We start from the raw sequence: 22,487 nt of genomic DNA, 5'->3' as shown, positions 1-22,487 counted from the left end.
TGTGAGCCGAGTTCCCAGGGCGCTTGACCCACCCTAGCCAGAACAAGGGCCAAGCCCACCAGGGTGACAGCGAAGGGAGGCGCCTGCCAGGAAGCGCGCCGCGAGGCAGCCCCATATTTGGAAGGGAACCCAGGGAAGCGGGGGCGTGAGAAGGGAACGCGGCGTTTGCCGGAGCCGGGCTTCCCCTCCGCCGGGTGTCACTCCGGGCTGGGCGAAGCGCGCTGCGAGGCGGAGCCGCCAGCCTGAGCGCCCGGAGCCGCTCGCTGCCCACGATCGTCCCGGCTTCGCCGGAGCCTGGCCGCTCGCCGCCATCCGCTGCGGGCGCGGGGAGGAAAGGGCCCGGCTGCTGCCCGCCCCGCCGGGAGGAGGCTCCGCCGCCCCATGCCGGGAGGATGCTGGAGAGCGGCTGCAAGGCGCTGAAGGAGGGCGTGCTGGAGAAGCGGAGCGACGGGCTGCTGCAGCTGTGGAAGAAGAAGCGCTGCATCCTGACCGAGGAAGGGCTGCTCCTCGTGCCCCCCAAGCAGCCGCAGCCGGGGCCCCCGGCCGCCGAGCCGCCGGCCGCCAAGATCAAGGAGCTGCACTTCTCCCACATGAAGACGGTGGACTGCGTGGAGCGGAAGGGCAAGTACGTGTATTTCACCGTGGTCATGGCCGAGGGGAAGGAGATCGACTTTCGGGGCCCGCAGGAGCAGGGCTGGAACGCCGAGATCACGCTGCAGCTGGTGCAGTACAAGAACCGCCAGGCCATCCTGGCCGTCAAGTCCACCCGCCAGAAGCAGCAGCACCTGGTCCAGCAGCAGCACCCGGGCCACCGCCTCCGCAGCGCCTCCAACTCCGCGTAGGGCGCCCGAGGGAGCGGCCGCGGCCCAGCCCAGGTACCTCCCCGGGCTCCTAGGAATCCTGCTCCCTCCCCTGCCAGCCCCGGGGTGCCGGGGAGCGTGGGAGCTGCGGGGCGCCAGAGCCAAGCCGGGAACCCCCGGATCCCTCCCTAGGGCGAAGCAGGTGGGCTCCCAAGCGCTCCCAAGGCACTGGGAGCCTTTACAAATCAAACCGTCGCCCACTTACCGGCCTGGGACTCCGTCTGCCCGGGGGGGAGGGAGGAGGGAAGAGTTTTCTCTGCTCCCAGCCCTTCCTCCTCCCCCAGCACCTTCGAGGAGTTTCAGAGACAGCCGGGGAGCGCGGCTGATTTAGCGCTGCCTTTCGTGCCGCGGGTGAATGGTTTCCGAGTCCTGGCCTGTCCTTATATGCTCCGCCAGGAGCCCATATGATCTTCCATCTCCTGCCCATCCGTTTGCGCCTGGTTCACTGTTGCAGGACGGTGCACCAACCATTTGTCATTCAGAGAACTTGTTCCAGGCACAGGCAGGTTGGCTATCTGTGCACACTCCATTTGTCAGCTCATTCCGATTCCCTTCCTTCTGTGTTGTTGTATCACAGGTTGAATCCAAGCAGCCCTTCAGGAAATGAGACTGATGAGCAGCACATTTCTGTTGTGAACATATTTCAGTGGATCCACAAACTTGGCAAACCGAGGAAAGCCGGGGTGGGGAGCAGGCAGACTGGAGAGCATCAGTTCAGCAACCTGAAAACCCAGCGAGTTTTCTGCACAGTCCCTTCCTTGGTGCCGGGAAAACATTTCAAGTCATATGGACTCTGAATACTATTTATGAACCTTGGAAAGGATCATCTGGCATGATGGGGCTTCTAGAACACATGATGTACTGTAAATTTATTTTAAAGTGTTTTATTTTATGGTTATTTATTAGGGATTTTGTAAAAGGCTTATTTGCAAGACCTTTCTGAATGTAGGCCATTATCCAGAAATCAAATTCCAAATAGAAATTCAAAGCACACCTGAGCTCCCAGATATATTGCAACTTTTGGAGAGAGAGAGAGGGAGGTTGTGGGAGAAGTGAATGATTTATATGACCATTATCAGAGGGGTAGCCGTGTTAGTCTGGTTCTGTAGAAGCAGCAAAGAATCCTGTGGCACCTTATAGACTAACAGACGTTTTGCAGCATGAGCTTTCGTGGGTGAATACCCACTTCTTCGGATGCAAGTAGTGGCACTACTTGCATCCGAAGAAGTGGGTATTCACCCACGAAAGCTCATGCTGCAAAACGTCTGTTAGTCTATAAGGTGCCACAGGATTCTTTGCTGAATACCCACTTCTTCGGATGCAAGTAGTGCCACTACTTGCATCCGAAGAAGTGGGTATTCACCCACGAAAGCTCATGCTGCAAAACGTCTGTTAGTCTATAAGGTGCCACAGGATTCTTTGCTGCTTATATGACCAAAAATGTTGGGTGGTTTCCCACATGGAATACAATAGTTTTCATTTCTACCCAAAATATTATTTTAGAAACCGTTGTTCTATTAATGTGGAAAGTATAATGCGTGGTTTAGAATTAGGATAAAGATCTTAATGCACAAGAAATTGCTTCTCTCCAAGGGTTGGAACCTGATGTCAAGGTTATTATTCTTTTTTAAACATAAATATGGGGGAAGAGTATTACATTTTATACACAATTCAGTTACACAGAAAAAATAATCTGCTTCATTATTATTAGATAAAATACCTTTGTTTCATTTATCATATACAGCAGTTGAAGAGAGAACTTTGACCAATTTGATTTGTGATATGAGAATGTCATGTTAAAATTATATAAATTTTATGTGCTCGCTTATTTTGTGTTAAGAAAATGGTTGTAAGTGCTGAGAACTATTTATTAAAACTTCTGTACATTTGAGTTCAGGGCTGTCTTGGTACAGAAGGTTTATGAAAGGGCCATGTTCCTGACCTTTTTCTGACAGATTTTAAAGCCCATCTTGTAAATGTCTTAAAGTGTTTAAATGAGTCATTTCAGTCATAATTTTCCTAAACTGAAAAATGCTATATTGCTGAGATAAACAAGTTTATTTTGGTGTGTAATATTACCAGCTGTTGAGAGATGTGTTGGGATCTTGTCTGCATTATGTCAAGTATCAGAGGGGTAGCCGTGTTAGTCTGGATCTGTAAAAGCAGCAAAGAGTCTTGTGGCACCTTATAGACTAACAGACGTTTTGGAGCATGAGCTTTCGTGGGTGAATACCCACTTCGTCGGATGCATTATTTACAAACATGTAAGTAGCCCCATTAATGTCATTGAGACTACACATGTGAATAAAGTTAAGCAAGTGTTAACAGAATTAAGGCTCAGACCTGCAAATCCTCATGTGACCGGTCCCCGGGGGGCTATTGGAGTTCAGGCCCTTTGTGGGGATCTATATTGACTGGATTGGAATGGCAGGTTACAATTGCCCTAAGAAAGTCATTCCTTTGAGGCTAATTGAAACTTAGAATGTTCAGCACATTGCAGGACTGGACCCCCTCAGTCTAGGACACGGGAAGGAAGGAGATGAAAAGATACCCTGCAAGTACAGCAGCTAATTTTCACATCTCAATACATTTGCCATTCTCATTCTGCCAAATCGTAGGTGATTGTGCTGGAAGGGAGACTTACAGAATAGACTGTAATTTGTAGTGGCTCCTTGAAAACCATCGCCCGTGACTGTGTAAAACATCTACCTTTTAAAAAGTGCCTAACTATTGATTTGTGGAAAAATGTGACCTCTCTTTCAGAGCCATTAGTTACAGTTTATCAGGTAGCTAATCCACTCTTTCAGATATACACCTATAGCTCCGGAAATTCACCTATCAAAACATGCATTTAACCCGGTAAAGAATAAATGTAATTATTCAAAATATGTGTCTCTGTGATCCAAGATATGTATTTCCCCGGGAGATGGAGTCATTCCTATCCTACACAAACCTGATCCAAAGCCCACTGAAGTCAAGACTCCTTCTGATGCTAGAAGGACTTCCGTTGCCTTTGGCGGGCTTTGGATCAGGCCCTAAATCTTTTAATTTTATCATTTTCCCTCAAAGTGCTTCTGCTTTTAAAAACAAACAAGGGCATTTTTAAAAGGTTTAAATAACATGAAGGTTCTGTCTCAAACTGATGAAAGGCAAGACTTTCAAAATCAAGTTTGATGGCATCATTAGCTCACACTTTGATACATTTTCCCTCCAAGTTGAAATCGGAGTGTCCTCTTTCACGTTGCATGTCTTGGTTTATGTTGGGTTGAGACAGGCTCTTTCTGTATTATTTGAACATCTATCTTAAATGTACTAATCTTTATCATGAACAAACTGTTGCTTGTTGATAGTGCCAAATGTGTTACTTATTTCCCGTTATGTTGTTTAAAACGTTGCTGTCAGCCCAGGTGCTGCTGTGACAGGTGAGCACATCACAAAATCCACTTCTGAGTTGGCATCTGTGCTTGTGGTATAAGTAGAAGGTCCAGTGGTTGGCTGGGATGAGGGTGTTCACTCTCTCAGCTCAGGATTGAGGCGGTGTGAGGCAGCTTGGCATATGCTGCTGCTCATGCCATCCCAGTGTCAGTAAGACTTCAATCTCTGGGGCATTCAATCTGGCAGCTTTCTCAAGTACTAAATTTACTATGCTCTTCTTGAGAAGAGTAGCAATATAGACCAAAAATTCAGCTGGACTTGTAAAGATATATGTTTATTTTGTTCTTTTCCTACTGAACAGTCTTCATTGACTCTACTTGGTTAAATATTGATTATCACCTACATGTTCTTTGTCAGTGGTAACTACTCAAATAGGTCCAATGGGTCCTATCATTCATGGAGAACAACATGCATAATCCAACTCAAGGTTCACGAGTGAAGTATCTATGATCCTTTTAATGGATGAAGGATAGAATGGGTGTAGGACTCAATGAATTTAATAGAAAACAAACTACATTGCCAGTAAAACAAAAAGAGGTGCTCAGTGTAGCTAGCAGCAGTGTGGAAAGCTGGTTAATAAAGAGGTCAACCTTTTATGTCTTAGTAGAAGACATTGGTGCAAACTGAATGTGCCTGCATGTAAGGAGGGGCAGGATTCGCAGGGAAATTCAAGCTGTGGTGATCATTCTGTAGCTTAAGCAAAAAGTTCAACCAAATGTGATCCTCATTCCATCCTGAAGTAGCTCCTCTTCTTTAAAGTTCATGATCTATAACTGCTGGTTTCTGATCATTGGCTGCAGTGATGTACCAAATGTTTTCTAGCATATCCCGTCGTTAGCTGAAATATCCGTGTTGTCAAATTTGTGTGTAAATACGACTCATAAATGATTTCTGAGAGATGTGACTTATTTTTCAAAATGCATTCCATTTCAAATAAAGAGGTATCGATTGAAATTAATTGGTGCCATGTTGAAGGAACTATCCTTTGGGGCTATAGCTTCTTAGCTTACAAATGTTTAAGGGGCTGATCTAGAGCCCACTAAAGTTAATGAAAGTCTTTTCATTGACCTCAATAGGCTCTAGAAGAGGCTTGTGGGGTTTTTTGAAAGACAACATGAGTTCACAACAACTATTTACATAGAGCTTGCCTAAAAGAACAGCTGATTGAATTAACAGTGTCATCCAGTAACTTTTCTACATACAGCACAGTTGTAAGGTGTTAGGTTTTGTAGCTTGTGCATGGGTGGACTGCTCTTTGATTTCAGTGGGGCTCTGCCTGGCACAGGAGTTCACCAATATGCAACAAGTTGCAGGACAGAGGCCTCTTCAGACTGTAATCTTTATCAGTGAGCGTGGTGATCTCTATGTATGAGGTAGAGAAGCTGGGTAAAAGTCTAAAGAGCAGCAGGAGATTTGCCTTGTTCTTCTATCAGCATCTAAAAGCCTCTGATGGAATTTCAAGTAAGCTTTAAGTAGCCCGGAAAGGACACTTCAAACATTAGGAGTATCCTCTTACAACAGCACCCGTTCCTTATATGTGACAAGGAATGATGTGCGAAAAGAAGAATGTGCAACTGCCACTGTTGCTTTTGGAGTCTCTGTGGAATGATAAGTCTTCAGGTGTGTCGAGCTGCCTCAGTGAAGTTAAGCTGTGTTACCATGACCTTTGATATTTAGCACTACCAATTATATTAAGTTCAGTCACACAATTCGTTCTCTGGCTCTCTTGTAAGTATATATAACAACACACATTTGCCAGTCTCTTTTATTTGTGAGTCACCAAACATATCTGCTCTAATTTCAAGAGATGTTCAGGCCAAAATTTTCAAATATAGGTGCCTAAAGTGTAAGCACTTTGATTCATAAACAACTTTATTTTTAGAGGTGCCGAGTGCCCGCTTCTCCCTCTGAGCCACTGGTGCCCAGCTACTTCTAAAAATCAGGCCACTTTTAATTACCGGTAGGTGTCTGTAGATTTAGTTGCTTAAATGCTAAGCTCCTAAGGTTGAGAATGTTGCTTGCAGCTTTTAAAGGGTGATATCAGCTATTACCTTGTAATTGTAGCTTGAAAAACATGTAAAAAATATATTTAACAAAAAGGAATAGGAATACATAATAAAAGAAAAGTTTTGAAAAGACGCTCAATCTATTAGCTTGACAAAGAGAAGGTTAAGGGATGACTTGTCATAGTATCTACCTGGGCTACAAATATTCGAGGCTGGGCTCTTCAGTCTAGCAGACAAAGGTATAACAAGAGCCAATGGCTGGAAATCAAAGTTAGACACATTAACAGCCAGGATTATTAACCATTAAAACAACTTACCAAGGGTTGCTCATGGTGGATTTTCCATCACTAGCAATTTTTAAAGCAAGATTGGCTGTTTTTCTAAAAGATCTGCTCTGGTTCAAATAGAAATTATTTTGGGGAAGTCCTATGGCCTGGGTCATGCAGAATTCCCAGCAATTCCTTCTGGCCTTAAAATCTATGAATAATTTGTCATTTTCAGTGTTTCCACTAAAGATGACATTAATCTCTGTGTGTAGGGCACCACTTACAAGATCTATGCCCACTTGAGTCCTATGTAAGTCCTATCATGCTGCCTTCAGTCAGACTTCAGTGGTAGATAGGCCTCGTGTGGGCATTGTGCACAGAAGTGAAGTTCATCCTCCGTGAACTGGGCTGTTGTCTTCCTCCGTAGGGGCAATCATTTTAATAATGTCTTCCAGAGAGAGTTTACTTTGATGTAAAGTAAGATGGAAAGAAAACTATACAAAAACATTATGAATCATTGCAAGATGTAAAGGTAGGATTTATTGACCTGATCTGAAACCCACTGAACTCTATGGGAATCTTTCCATTGACTAAAATAGACTTTGGCTAAAGCCCCATAAGCAGACTTTTGGTATTGTGCATAAATGCATATATGCATTTAATTATTTTTATTTGTGTGTTTTTTCTTTTGGTTTGTTTAATTCTTTTGTGTGAACTTAAATTATTAAACCAGCTCTTAAATTCAGTCATTTTCTAAATGACTGAATTTAGAACAGTGACACTTTGATTCCGAAATGCTTTCACTATCACTTTGCCATCGTTGTGAAAATGGTCGCCTCCCTTTTTTAAAACATGACACTATTCCCATGATTTACTTGTTTGCAATCAGATGCTGTGATGAGAATAACTTTAATTATTCTGGGTTTTTGCTTTCAATTTCTACAGTAAAACTTGGACAAAGATAATTGGAATGTGAAATGACTCATGTTGTTTTCTAAGGGCTTGGCTACACTTGCGAGTTACAGCGCAATAAAGGAGCCCCATGCGCACTAGCTCACTCCCCGTCCACACTGGCAAGGCATGTAGAGCACCTGGACTCTGCGGCTTGAGCGCTGCTGGTACTCCACCTCGGCGAGTGGAATAACGTTTGCTGCACCCCCGCATTTTGACTTCCCCTACGGTGATCTTCTGGTCTGGGAAAAAGATCCCAGCTTGCAGCTTCCTGAAGAGGCCAGTGTTCCGAAAGATGTGTGCATTATGCACCTTTCTGGGCCAGCCTGTGTTAATGTCAATGAAACACCTATGGTGATCCACAAGTGCTTGGAGAACCATAGAGAAATACCCCTTCCAATTAACATATGCAGAGGCTAGATGGGCTGGTGCCAGAATTGGAATATGCATCCTATCTATTGCCCCTCGGCAGTTAGGGAAACCCATTTGTGCAAAGCCATCCACAATGTCCTGTACGTTACCCAGAGTCACGGTTCTTCTGAGCAGGATGCGATTAATGGCCCTGCAAACTTGCATCAACACGATTCCCATGGTAGACTTTCCCACTCCAAACTGGTTAGTGACCGATCGGTAGCTGTATGGCGTTGCCAGCTTCCAGATTGCAATAGCCACCCACTTCTCCACCATCAGGAAAGCTCTCAATCTTGTGTCCTTGCGCCACAGGGTGGGGGCGAGCTCATCACTCAGTCCCATGAAAGTGGCTTTTCTCATCTGAAAGTTCTGCAGCCACTGCTCATCATCCCAGACTTGCATGACTATGTGATCCCACCACTCAGTCCTTGTTTCCTGAGCCCAAAAGTGGCGTTCCACAGTGGTGATCATGTACATGAATGCCACAAGCAAACTTGTGTCATATGCGTTACTCGAGTCGATATCATTGGAGCCCTCACTGTCACTTTGGATCCTAAGGAATAACTCGACTGCCAAATGTGACGTGCTGGCGAGACTCGTCAGCATACTCCTCAGCAGTTCGGGCTCCATTCCCGCAGACCGAAAGGGAATATAGAGCGTGCAGTACAAAAAACATTGAAAGATGGTGCCAAATGTGGACAGAAGCACAGGGATTGCTGGGCTGTGAAGTGATGCATCACAGGGTTTAACTCTCAGCGCTCTACATCTGCAAGTGTAGCCATGCCCTAAGTGGAAATGACCTTTTAAAAACATAAACAGTCTTTTCACCTATGCTCTTTTAATAGCATCAAGAGTAATAAGAAATGACAACTTGGGTTCTTCTAAGCAATTTTATTTAACAGTTATAAAAAATGTTGGGGGGAGGCGGAGGAGTTTTGTTTTTTTAATATGTTTCTATCCATTGATTTCATTTAGTGATTTTGAATTGTGAAATATAGACACTGGAAACACATTACCAGCCAACTCCCAAGTTTGCTATGCTCACAGTACTGCTTTCTTCTTATGAGGGTGGAAAACCTAAGAACTAAAGACTAAGGACTAGATCCTGCAAAGATCTGAGTACTCTCAAGACCTTCTTACTTTGAAGATGATCGAGGGTGCTCAGCACCTCACATGAGTGCTCGGAAACCTGCAGGATCTTGACCTAATTTTTCATTCTGAATTTACAAAGGAAATACCTGAATCATGTATCAGGGTGGCATTATTTCATAAACGAGCACCAGTGCAAGGAAATCACTTTGCCAGATATAATGCTCTTGAAGTACCAATACCGTATGTATGCCCTGGCTTGATTGCCACACTTCTAAATTGTTGTTAGAAGACTTGGTAATAAAAACCAAGAAAGATGGTACTCCGCTATATAGTTAAAAAAGAAAAAATCAAACCCAACCAGAATCATTTATTCATCTATAGACAAATCACAGCCACTTTAAAAAGAGCAATTATACCATTCTGATACATAATCTACTAGTGTTATCTAGAGATTGGCTCGATATGTCTGTTTGGCTATTACTTCGATGTTTAAAATGTACTATAACAACACTGAATCTCTACGTAAACAAAACAATACGTATTGACCCTACTTTGCAAATTTATCTTGCAACAGCTAATTTAATCTAGTATTGTTGATTACCCTAGTAAATATATATGGAATGACTAACCACTACAATAAAACATTCAGTACTTTGTGGTTTGTATGTAAAGGCATCAACATTACAACACATTTTGGCATAGTCCATTCCCAGTTTACAGCGAGATGAGGAAATCACTACTTTTGTATTAAAAGTCTTGGCACTATTTTGTAAATATTGCTGGTATATATGACTGGCCATATGTCTTTGATCATCACTTATTATAGTCAAATGTTGGGTCAGGTTATGAGTAAAATGGGATCATCAAACTGATCATAGTTATTTTTTTTCCTGTGCCATATGTAACTGAACAGCCAAGTTTTTTTCCCCATTAGCATCTATTGCAATTTACGAAGATAAAATGCATTGTCTAATAAAAAGAAGGGTTCTAGAATTCTTTGACTCAAAGACCAGAAACAGATTAAAGGGCTGATCTGAAGCTGATTAAGGCAAAGACTCCCATTTACTTCACCAGGTTTTAGCCCTGTGTATAATCCTTACAGGAGTGCCTTCTTGTTCCACGCATTTATAGTATCACCATTTTACAGGTGAGGAAGCTTGGATGCAGAGAGTTTGAGTCACTTGCCCAAGGCCTCCCAGGTGTTGCCTTATGTCACAGAGGCAGGACTAGATCCCAGATCTTCTGGATAGCCTGTGTTGAGCCTCTAATATCAGATAACCCTTCCTCTCCAGTCCTGGTGAATAAAATCATCTCTTTAACCAGAGAACAGGCATAGCACATGAAGCAATGTGTGCTTCCTTGCCAGTGTGCCGCCATCCACAGTGATGGAGTAGTTCATTCTCTATGCTCGTCAATGGACTGTTCTTTAGGCCATATTGAAGTCAGTTGAAAGACTCCCACTAACATCAAAGGTCTTTAGTTTGGGTCCCAACTTACGTGACTTTCTGCCACTTAGGTACCAGATGTGAAATAGTTTGTGATGCAGATACTTGTTGTTGTCAGAGTGTTACCGGTGTGGTGCTCTACTTTCTCCAATGTTGATATCACTCGGCTGCGTGCGTATGTTCCCTCTGTGTGCTGCCCCAGCTCTTCGAAGATAGCTGACACAGCAGACCTGACGAGAACCCCCAATGACCACAGAGTCTAGTAAGGTATGAAGGCACGTCGACCAGGTTTATTGCCGTATTGGACACAGTAATAGTTCCGCGTAGAGTACTTAGTCTACCGGACATACTACGAATATGCGCCCACGGTCAATGGACTCGGCTCAGTCAGTGGCGGGACTTTCCACTGCCCCCTCGGCTGGACAAAGACACCGCCCAGGGATACATTCTTATACACAGGTACAAACAAGTTACACATCACTCCTGACGTATTGAGGTGCAACCCTTCAACGTAGCAAGGTACAACCCCTCTACGTATTAAGGTGCCGCCTCTCACCTTGTACATGTTGGTTCGATCAAAACAACTCTATCCATCATATTACCCTTTTGGCCTTGTCATTAGGATGGGTCGGCCTGTTCCTTGTTGTCTGTGGAATGTTCCAGTATAGTGTGTTCTGTTACCGTGTTTATATTATACTACACTAGGTATAGTGTAGTATAATATACAGCCCTTTTCTTGCCAACTTCTGTGAACAGGGCCGGCTTCCAGCTCACAGCTTGACTTTTACTTTTAGCTAAGGCTTGACCATACTTTAGTTCAGGCCTCAGGCCTCAACTGGGCCTTTATCAGGGCCTGCACTTACTACTGTTAGAAACTGGAGGGAGATGAGACCCAGAACAAGCATCAGAGAGCTTTAGGTTATGAAATCAGCATCTGGTTATTACCAACACTAGCCACTGTCCGACCAGTGAGCTAGGGGTGAAAGGGCCTGTAGATGATTACTAGTTTCCTGAGTGATTAAAGTCCCTTCATTTACTTCATATTTCAAAGACAAGTAGAGGTTATGAGCAGCATAATCATTTAAAATGATTATTCAGATATGAATCCTATCCTCACCTGGCTTTTCCAGTCATAGAACTGATTGAACTAACTAAAAAGAAAATAGTTAAATAATAAAGATAGAATATTTCCATATTTGTTTTAAGCACCCACCAGACAAAATTTGTCCACTTTGCTTTGAGCTATAAATTAAAAATATTGAGCTGAATTAATTTTTGATGGAAACATTCATTACAAGTCTTCCCCCAACCCCCAGAAACAGTTGATGGAAACATAAGGTTAGGGTAGCTCATAGACAACAGGTTTATCTTAATCCACCGCAGAACATTAATGGAATTCTGCAAGGCTAGCTCGTCCGCTTTTGCAAACAGCCCCTTAAATTGTTTGCAGAGATGAAAAATATTTCAGACTCTCTCCTGTGCCTGTGAAGTTACTGCAATGTGTAGATGACCTTCCTAGAAGCTTCTTCTTTTTTGGCATATAAAATAAGATGATCATAAGAAAAATTATTCCTGAGAAAACCTTAAAGTAAAAGTTAATTTTTTTCCTGCTTTTTAGCAGAATTTTATTAATGTTAGCAAATCATGAAATTATGTCTTGAAACATAAATGCTCATAGTAGTCTGTTGTCTCATTTTATCATGTATTGTTAACATATCCTGTTTCACTAAGTTATGTTTCCCTGATATTCATTCCTAGTGCTTGGCTTTTTAACAAAGTCACCACTCTTGTCACAAGGCAGTGGGTTGCGTACTTGTCCTTTTATATAAGTGATGACTGAAAGATCAGCAATAGGAAAGTAATGCTGACAGCCTCGGTCTTTGACAGCAGATTGTCAGCATTCTTAACCAGGGCAGTGAGAGAGCCTGGGAAAAGTCTGCTATTTGTATGGGGTTCTCTAAAGAAAACTGTCCATTGAGAGCACAAGGAAATACAGAGGGATGGTCTGCTAATCAGTTTCCAAGTTGGAGATTGAATCATAAACATGAAGTATGTATTAATGACACTGCAGAGCTAAAAGTGGATGATCATATTCACGGACCACAAGCTGAACAGTTAGTAAATATGAGACAGAGAGATCTGATGGTTGGCAGTGTAATAATACCTACGTTTATTTTCATGAGTCAGAGAAGGGGAATAACTTGTAAGAAGAGGGGTGAGGGGAAGGGCTCAGTTTATTTTACAATGTATGAACTTGAATTAAGATGCCGTCATTGGTAGATCCCTGTTCAAATCTCTTCTCCCCCTCAGGCAGAGGGGAGAACCAGGGGTCTCCTGCATCCCAGGTGAGCACCCAAACCAGTGGGCTAAAAATTATGAGTGAGGGCGTCCTACTCCCCACTGTCATTCTGTGTAAGCTCACCTATAGGGGCCTGATCCAGTAGGTGAGCTCTGAACACACTTACAGGGTTGGACCCTGCAGACGAGTTACGTGGAGGAATGCCATCATCCCCTGGCTGAAGCATTAAACTGGGGCTTAGGCACTCAGATGCCTAGAAAGAGGCAGTGATGCATGTGTCTAGTGGTTGAACCATAGGCACTTATGGAACTTTTAACCTGGAAACTTATGTGCCGAGTGAGTTGAGTTGCCTACACAGTTCAGTGGCAGCTGAGTGGGGGCTTTGTGCATCCCACGGGGGCCTGTGTCTGGGATTCAGGTGTCTAATGTGACAGCTAGGCTCCTGAGTCCTTTTGTGAATCTAGCCCTTAATCCATATTTACACATTTTCAAATGTTTTATTGCCTTCTACCTTTAGCTTTCACTCAGAATGGCCTGGGGTTAAAGGTTAATTTTCCTAACTAAATGCCATTATTGTAAGGATTTTTAATCATCAACATCCGATATGTACTCGTTAAGATTAGCCAGGAACCTCAAATCTAGCAAAATTATTATTATTATTTATTTTATTTTATTTTATTTTTTATTACTTGTATGGGGTAAATAATTCAGTCTCCCCCTAGATTTGGATGTGTCTTGTTTTCTTCCTTCCTCCTCTGTCCCTCCTCTCTTTGAGCTGAACACACAAGGTACAGGGAGATGTCTGTAGTACTTAATGCTAACTGCTGTTCCAGAGCTCTCTTCTTGTGTGCTGCACTGATGAGATTAGAGTCTCAGAAAGAAATTGTGCATTTCGATTGGCCTCAGGTATGCTGTGTGTTAGGTTTGCCCTTGAAAAATGAAACTTCAGCACAGCTGGGGCCTGCTCTTAATTCAGCTGTCGCAAGCCTCCCGCATTTTCAGCTGGGGTCGAGAGTGGAAATGTCACCTTGCTTATAGTTGGGAGGGGTTGAAGTTGGCTTAATCGGTGCTTAATTTGTGCCAGAGCTGGCCAGGGCTGAGCCCTGGCACCTCTGGGCTTGAAGCATCAGTTATGAGTGTAAAAAAATTGCTTGAGCCCTGGCACCTCCTTCATTACAAATTAAGCGCTGCTTAGAATAGTCTGTTGGCATCTCCTCCTCTTAGGGAAGACATTCCTGAGCCTTTATAACTACACTGTCTTTTGAAAGAAGAATAAAAAACCCACATCAAGTGATTCTGGTGGAGGTAAAAATCCTACAGTGACAATTATGTGCTAGTGTCCTTCATGGGTGGCCTATTTTCCACATCTGTATGTGAGAGTTATTTAAAATCTTTTACAAATATTAAAGAGACTGGATCACTCTTCCTTTCTCACAGCTGCAAATGCTTCCTAGGTGCTACTGATGAAGGTGTAATCCATTTTACATTTACTGCAGTCATATTCATTCTTCATTTTAACAGCGATGGCCATGGGCAACAGTCAACTAAGGGAAACTGAAAGCAAGGAAGATTTTCAAAGCACTGTTTATTTGTTATGTGGCACTTTCAAGAGTTCCTCTAATCTTGTGTCTTATTCTTGCCTTTCTGTAACCTCTTGTTTTATGCAGCAGTAGCAGAAGGCTCAGAAGGTGCCTGATCCAAAGCCCATTGAAGTCAGTGGGAGTCAAGATCTCAGTGCACAAGATTTGGGGTACATTTTGGAAAGTAAATGCTGTTATAAGCCATACTATTCAGCAGTATATTTAGGTATTGGGTGCAACAGGCATAAGGGCCCTGATTCATCAAGGTACTTACATGTATGCCTTACTTTAAGTGTGCAAATACTTCCTTTGAAGCCAATAGGATGATATGTATATATCATGCTGAATTAGGACTGTTGACTTGGAGATGGTGGGAGGGATAGCTCAGTAGTTTGAGCATTGGCCTGCTAAACCCAGGGTTGTGAGTTTAATCCTTGAAGGGGCTATTTAGGGATCGGGGGCAAAAATCTGTCTGGGGATTGATCCTGCTTTGAGCAGGGGGTTGGACTAGATGACCTCCTGAGGTCCATTCCAACCCTCATATTCTATGAATTTATACACAGTTCACGTGTGTTGAGGCACAAGGAGAAAGGCTACTTCCAGAACGCAGGAGCTAGCCATATAACATCAAAAAGCCACATTAGCAATTTATTGCTGTTGTTTTCCAGTAGTTTACCTAATGATTTAGCCATAGGCCATTCTGACTTTTGTGGGGGTGTAATAACTATGCTGCACAACATTTTAATCAGCTGTTCTGCTTGCTTCTTAGTCTAAACCATCACACTGTATATTAGACATATGCAATAATTAAAATAAACAGTGAATGGGCTGGTAGGAAACAACAAAATAAAGTATTGCTCAAAGGGATCTGTCTAATATATACATTTCTAAATATTATTGTCTCTTTGTATTACAATAAATTGTACTCAGACGGTTGTCTGAAAGAGCAGTTTGTGCGGTGTGGGCCATCTGGTTTCCCACTGCCTCTCATGATTTACAGTAATCTGATGTGTAATTATTTTGTAACTACCGGTATATTGCAGCATCTAACAGTTCACATGAAGCTGTGTAAGATATAATAAGTGACAGGCAAAGATTTTGGATGCTTATTTTAGCCTGTACAGTCTTCCTAGTAACTAATCTATTAGTCTGCCAGAGATATTCAGCCCCCAAGAGAGATTTTAGCCATGTATGACATTATTGACATAAACTGTGACCATATAGATCATTGTTGCAACCAAGATCCTATAGTGGCACCAAATCTTGTACAAAGGAGGCCAGGTCAGATGTCTATGAAAAGGTTGTAATTTGCTGGTTATGATTATGCTGTCTGTATGTGTGTATCATTTTCATCTTTGAAGTTATGAATATGGGCTATATACTTGTATCTCAATGTGTTTGATTCTAAGTAGCATAAGTGAAGCATTTGGTTGGCTTCTTGAGAAAGAATTCTTCAGATTAAGTGCCCAATCAAGAAACACTTAACTGACAATGGACCTTGGGAGACTCAATTCACATATGAGGAGCCTTCCTGGGAATGTTCAAGATAGCATGTGAGCAGTGGCTGCTCTACCTGCAAAGAACTGAGTCATGCATGGACATATGACTTGCCCATGTGACTCCAAACTCCATCTTGCTGCTGTGATTTTCCACAGTAAGAACAATGGGGTTTCCTTCCACATGACAGAGGATATAAAAGGCCCTGGAAACCCCTCCATTTTGTCTTCAATCTTGCTTCTTACCTCTGGAGGAACTTTGCTACAAACTGAAGCTCTGACCCATCCAAGCTGAGGATGTACTCCAGAGATTTTATTTGTACCTGCAGTTTATTCCATCACTGCTACAAGCCTGAACCAAGAACTTTGCCATTGCTGTATGTAATTAATTACTTTGACCAAGGTTAGCGCTCATCTATATTTCTTTCTTTTTATGAATAAACCTTTAGATTTTAGATTCTAAAGGATTGGCAACAGCATGATTTGTGGGTAAGATCTGACTTGTATGTTGACCTGGGTCTGGGGCTTGGTCCTTTGGGATTGGGAGAACCTTTTTTCTTTTACTGGGGTATTGGTTTTCATAACCATTCATCCCCATAAGGAGTGATGCTGGTGGTGATAAAAGGGAACTGGAGTATCTGACGGAATTGCTTATATGACTTCTGGTTAGCCAGTGGGGTAAAACTGAAGTCCTCTCTGTGTGGCCGGTTTGGTGTGCCTTAGTAATAAAGGACACCCAGCTTTGGGCTGTGACTGCCTTGCTCTAAGCAATTTGATTGATACTCTCAGTTGTGTCCTGCCAGAGGCCGCCTCATTACATGCTCAAAGGGATCTGTCTAATATATACATTTCTAAATATTATTGTCTCTTTGTATTACAATAAATTGTACTCAGACGGTTGTCTGAAAGAGCAGTTTGTGCTGTGTGGGCCATCTGGTTTCCCACCGCCACACATAATTTACAGTAATCTGATGTGTAATTATTTTGTAACTACCGGTATATTGCAGCATCTAACAGTTCACATGAAGCTGTGTAATATATAATAAGTGATAGGCAAAGATTTTGGATGCTTATTTTAGCCTGTACAGTCTTCCTAGTAACTAATCTATTAGTCTGCCAGAGATATTCAGCCCCCAAGAGAGATTTTAGCCATGGTGGGTCTGTTGCAGCTCACAAAAAAGGAAAGAGAGATTCTTATCTGAACATGTTCAAATTTGAAAATAATAAAGAATTGGGGATCAATGCAGTTTTAGATTAGTGCTGAGGTTTAAGTCATATATATAAATATATACAATGTGTGTGTGCAAATATGAATGTGCACACACACACACAAAATAGAAGCAACTGCTGATTAAACTATTTTGAAGGTTTTGCTGAAAATGACTTAATGGGGCCCATAAGTCTCCTCAATATAAAATGTGCTTGGCAAATCCATCTGTGGTTTAAAAAGTACTGTCTTAAAGGTAAACCATCTTAAAGGTAAACCTGAAGCAGAGGATAATGCCAGTGAAGTCCACAAATACTAGTTCCTTTAACATTTTATGGAAATCACACCCTATTTGGCAGCTAAGATTTTTCTGTTCATACTAGTTTACATAGGGCAACCCTATTTCCTGTGCTCATTTCTCTGAGGAAAAAATGTTTGGTATTGCCTCTGTGCGCTGTTTTTTGTGTGACATTTTTCAGATATGGTGACAAATGTTTAAATTATTTCTGGAATGTAGAATGCCTCGTTGTTACAGATGGCTACAGATAAACATCGCCTTCATCCCTCTGTCAAAAGATGCAGGTAGTTTAGTTATGTTGAGTCGTAGTGCAAATGAATCCAGACAGCACTGGTGAAGGGCCACTCCAGATGCCCCATTGGGGCAGCTGAACCGAGAGCGGAAAAGAGACTGTCACTGATGGAGAAATTAAAAACTCTCCTGTGTTCTTTCACTGAGTTGTGCCATCCCCCAGTTTCACACAAAGGTTTTTAAGAGTATGGGAATTCCTCTTAGCAGTTTAGTGCTTGTGAGTATAAGGCTGAATACACCCATTGCTCTGAATAACCATGTGGCATCCTTAGTAATCTGATCTCCTACTCCAGCAGGCCATCTAACTCTATCTGTTAACAGGACAACATAAATGTTTCCTTTGCTGTACACGTCTTCCTTATTATAGTCCAGCAGCATATGGAGCATTTCAGTTCTGTGTGCTGGGAGTGGTGCATTTGTCAAACGGCTTAAGAAATACCGTGACTCCAGATGGTCTGACTATTCATTCTGAGGCTGTAGGAGCCCTGGTCCTCTCCCTCCCACTTGCTATTACTATAATTAGATCCGGTGATAGTGTGAGAGGGAGCCTGCCTAAAGGATGTCATAACAAACTACAGCTCTACCTTGATATAACGCTGTCCTCGGGAGCCAAAAAAATCTTACCGCATTATAGGTGAAACCGCGTTGTATCGAATTTGCTTTGATCCACTGGAGTGCACAGCCCCCCCGGGAGCACTGTGTTATTGCATTATCTCCGAATTTGTGTTATATCGGGTCGTCACCGTGTTATATTAGGGTAGAGGTGTATAGAAATTACTTGGCCTCTCAGTCCTGCTTTCATTGGTTTAATTCCATTGACTTCAGTGGAGTTTCTCCTGATTTAAACCAGTAAAGTGAGAGGACAATTGGGCCTATTGTATTCAAAGTTGAACCAATCCACAGTTGTTGGCACTCTAATTACCACTGGGACGCTATATAGAATGACAGTCATTTACAATCTACAGTAAGGTGGTTTGCTCTTTATATGGAACATCTCAGAGCAAATAGAGGGGGCTTTTACTACAGAATACCATCAGCTATTTCATAGCAACCAGCCCACAACTGTGGGATTTATAACCTCAGAAGAACAAAATCTAAAAGAATCCTGAAAGGATTTAATACATAGATTTTTCTGGTACTGACCTTACATTTGAACATTTCTATATTTTAATCATAGAATATTTCCTATGCTTTGGAGAGAACCAGATTAAATGAATAAACTCTTCCAAATATTTAGGAGGGGCAGCCAAAGAAAGCTAATTAGGAATTCAGGAAAATACAGATTAAGTCAATGGCAAAACTCCATTGAATTCAATGGGGCAAGGATTTCAACCTAAGTATTGATTTCATTTTGCAATTTGTGATACGGTATGTTCTCAGCCTGTATAAGGAATACATTGTTATTTCAGATTTCTACTGTTAAATCTAATTTCATGGAACAGAAGAAAAACAGAGAATGTAATGGGGGACTTTCCTGTGCTGTGTAACTGAAACCTTTTCTGTTCAGATAAAAGGTATTTAATTTTGTTATGAAAATGTCTAGACAGATGCAGAGAGCTGTATCTTCTCCATCAAAACTGTACATTTCACTTTGTGCCCTGGAAAGTGTCTTTTAAAGTCTGCACATTGCTATGTAGATTTGGCTTTTTATCTGAAAGTTGATTAGAACTTATTTCATTAAGCCATTTTCTTTTTGGCTTTCCTTACGTGAGAGACCTAAAGCTAACCAACACGCAAACAGTCATTGGTCAATTGTAGAGCAAGCCCCAGTTGCTTGATAGAAAGGAGTGGTTTTTAAGTCTATTTGGTCTCCTGTTAGAACTTCTAAGTTCTGTGAGCAAGATGTGCAGGAGAGCTAGGCACCAAATAAGTGGTCAGATTTTCAAAAGCTCAGCCTCTGACATGATGAGTTCTGTGGAATATCTGGCCATAAATGTCACCCTGGAAGCTGCCTGAGGCTGAGCACTTCTGAAAATCTGGCTCTTGTGTTGGTGCCTAAAAGTGGGAGCTGATTTGAAAAATCTGTCTGCAGCTGTGTGTGCTGAGCACTTGAAAATCTAGACCTACATTGTTGTTCAGACAGCACCCGCACAACTGAGTTGCATTTCCCCAGTCTTCTGTACACACTCAAAATTGGCTTCTGATAATAAAATAGACACAATGCTCATAAATTATTAAATCATGCCAGCTTTTCCATTATTCATGGCCTGCAATACTAACAGGCTTTATCCTCTTTTAAAAGGCAACATAACCTGCTGCTAATATGAGTTTCCTGCCACATCACTGACAAATAATAGTAGTAACAACATGCAGCAGCTTCAGATAAGTTTTACCATAAGGGGAACATTTGCGGTAGAATGTGCACTATGCAAAGACTGAGCCATATTTCTCCCATTAAAGTTAAATCCATGCAAATCCTGATACATCATTCCCCCCTATCCTCCCCGATCCCTGCTAAACATGCACTTTTAATAATGGCAGCACCTCCATGCATCTCAGTCTGTTACATACCTTTGTCCCAGCTCATGGATGCATTCTTTGCTTTCATTTTGTAGAAATTAATGACACCTGTGGAGCAAGACTTGTGCTGAGGAAAACCATAGGAATGCCCAGCTCCTCATGCCTTTTAAAAAAGCATTTATTAGTCTCCTGAATTTTATCCAGAAATGGGCCTATCAATGGGGGTTGGATCCACGTGTGGGATTCCTCAGTGTCCACTACATAGCATGGAATGATTCTGCAGGCCAGCAGAACGTGCCCCTTTGACCTCGTTTCTCAGTGCATATGAAACATATCAATGCAGTTAAGAGGAAAGCCAGAGTTCTGCCCTGGCAAAGTGTATGGTCAGGCTTGGTACGTGGGAATGTAATTCTGTAATACCATGTGGAGGCATGGGAACCTATAATGTACTGACATCAGAGCCACTGTCACCTGGTGCTGTACTGAATAAAGGGGAAGAAATGCTACTAAAACTTTAGTCCACTGGATAGTATTCCCAGCCAGCCTGCTCATGCAGTTTGCTCAGCATGCTAGCTTTCCAGGAGCCATCCTTAAAATGAGATGCCTGGCTCCTCTTGCCAACTCCAGAGAGGAATAAAACCAGCCAACGGGCTCCTAACAAGTTCTTTCTCCATGCAGATTAGTAATTGTGCTTTCTTTCCCTCCACAGCCTACACCCTCTCTTTGGGCTCATTTATACCAGTATAAATCGTAAGTACCTCCTGTGATGCTGGTAGACCAGCTCGCCAAGGCTGTAGGCATCAGCTGAACAGAGATAAATTCATGGCTGGAAACCAGACCAGCTCACCTGTAGGTTAGTATTGTTCAAGATAGGACTTGAACGGATGTGATTACAAGCATTTATAGAGTCTAAACACTAAATTGCTGCATGCATTAATCCAGGGGTTCTCAAACTGGGGGTCACGGCCCCTCAAGGAGTCACGAGGTTATTACATGGCGGGTCACAAACTGCCAGCCTCCAGCATTTTGTAATGGTGTTAAATATATTAAAAAGTGTTTCTAATTTATAAGGACACTCAGAGGCTTGCTATGTGAAAGGGGGGTCACCAGTACAAAAGTTTGAGAACCACTGTGTTAATCTTATGTGTAATGGATGTGTCCCAGGCTATAAGCTAATTTGTAAGTTTTGCTTTCTAACTGTAAAAATGCCTGCTCTGATCTTGTGAGCTCAGACAGGAGGAGTGGCTTACCCAGCCCATCAAGAAGGATTATCAAAACTAAGTGGGCCATTGTGAAACATCATGATACAAAGAGTGGGCTAGACCCTCTCACAGCAGTAAAGGTGCTATGTGCAAGGAAGCTTGAATTCTGGAAGAAAGAAACACAGATTGCTGAAAATGAAAATTCCTCAGCTCTTCGCTGTTTGGACTCTCTCGCAGGGCTGGAGCTAGGAAACAAAAGGAGAGATCCCCTGGGTTAGCCCTAAAACACTAATTGCTGACAGATTACTACATCTCTTTCACCTTTTGGAACCAGAGACTGTAAGTCATTTGTAATATATGTTGCCTGCTTTAACCCCTAAATAACTCATTTCTTTTTCCTAGTTAATAAACCTTTAGTTAGTTTATTACAGGACTGGCTACAAGCATTGTCATTAGTATGAGATCTGAGATACAAGTTGACCTGGGGTAAGCGACTGGTCTCTTGGGCCTGGGAGCAACCTGAATATTTTGTGATCTTTGGTGTAAGTGACCATTTATTACTAAGTCCAGCTAGCCTGGGTGGCAAGATAGACTGGAGAGTCTAAGGCAGGGTTTCTCAAACTGGGATCGCCGCTTGTGTAGGGAAAGCCCCTGGCGGGCCAGGCCGGTTTGTTTACCTGCCCCGTCTGCAGATGTGGCCGATTGCGGCTCCCACTGGCTGCGGTTCGCTGCTCCAGGCCGAGGGGAGCTGCTGGAAGGAGCGGCCAGTGCGTCCCTTGACCTGCGTTGCTTCTAGCAGCTCCCATTGGCCTGGAGCAGTGAACCGTGGCCAGTGGGATCCACGATCAGTGGAACCTGCGGACGTGGCAGGTAAACAAACCGGCCCGGCCCGCCAGGGGCTTTCCCTATACAAGCGGCAACCCCAGTTTGAGAAACACTGGTCTAAGGGGACTGTCTGTGACTCTCAGACTGTCCCAGTGCTTCAGGAATTCACATTTGTTACTGGATTGATGAAATCTAATTATAGAACATACAGCCAGTTTGGGGTGTCTGCCCTGGTTTTTGACAGTCTGCCCTCAGGCTGGCCCTCACAGTTGTGAACCACCGAGACAGCATGACACCTACACTGAAGTTAGTCATGACTTTGCTTTCACATTCATGGGACTGAGAGCAGAACTGGGCTCTTTA

The 22,487-nt window shown here is 42.8% G+C and overlaps 1 protein-coding gene across 1 annotated transcript; it reads left to right on the top strand.

The window, feature by feature from the left end:
* Positions 1–392: 392 nt before the first annotated feature.
* PHLDA1 (pleckstrin homology like domain family A member 1) lies at positions 393–1,572 on the top strand. Its single transcript, XM_045015215.1, has 2 exons — positions 393–875; positions 1,438–1,572. Exon 1 carries the CDS (start codon positions 393–395, stop codon positions 840–842), a length of 450 nt encoding a protein of 149 aa, XP_044871150.1. The 3' UTR covers positions 843–875; positions 1,438–1,572.
* Positions 1,573–22,487: the final 20,915 nt, after the last annotated feature.

The sequence above is a fragment of the Mauremys mutica genome, chromosome 1 (genome assembly GCF_020497125.1).
Source record: "Mauremys mutica isolate MM-2020 ecotype Southern chromosome 1, ASM2049712v1, whole genome shotgun sequence".
In the NCBI taxonomy this organism is placed as follows: domain Eukaryota; kingdom Metazoa; phylum Chordata; order Testudines; family Geoemydidae; genus Mauremys; species Mauremys mutica.
This window is presented reverse-complemented; position numbering and strand designations above follow the sequence as displayed.

Bases quoted from the DNA above. Each gene is read 5' to 3' on its own strand.
- PHLDA1 (XM_045015215.1), top strand. From the start codon at position 393: ATGCTGGAGAGCGGCTGCAAGGCGCTGAAGGAGGGCGTGCTGGAGAAG.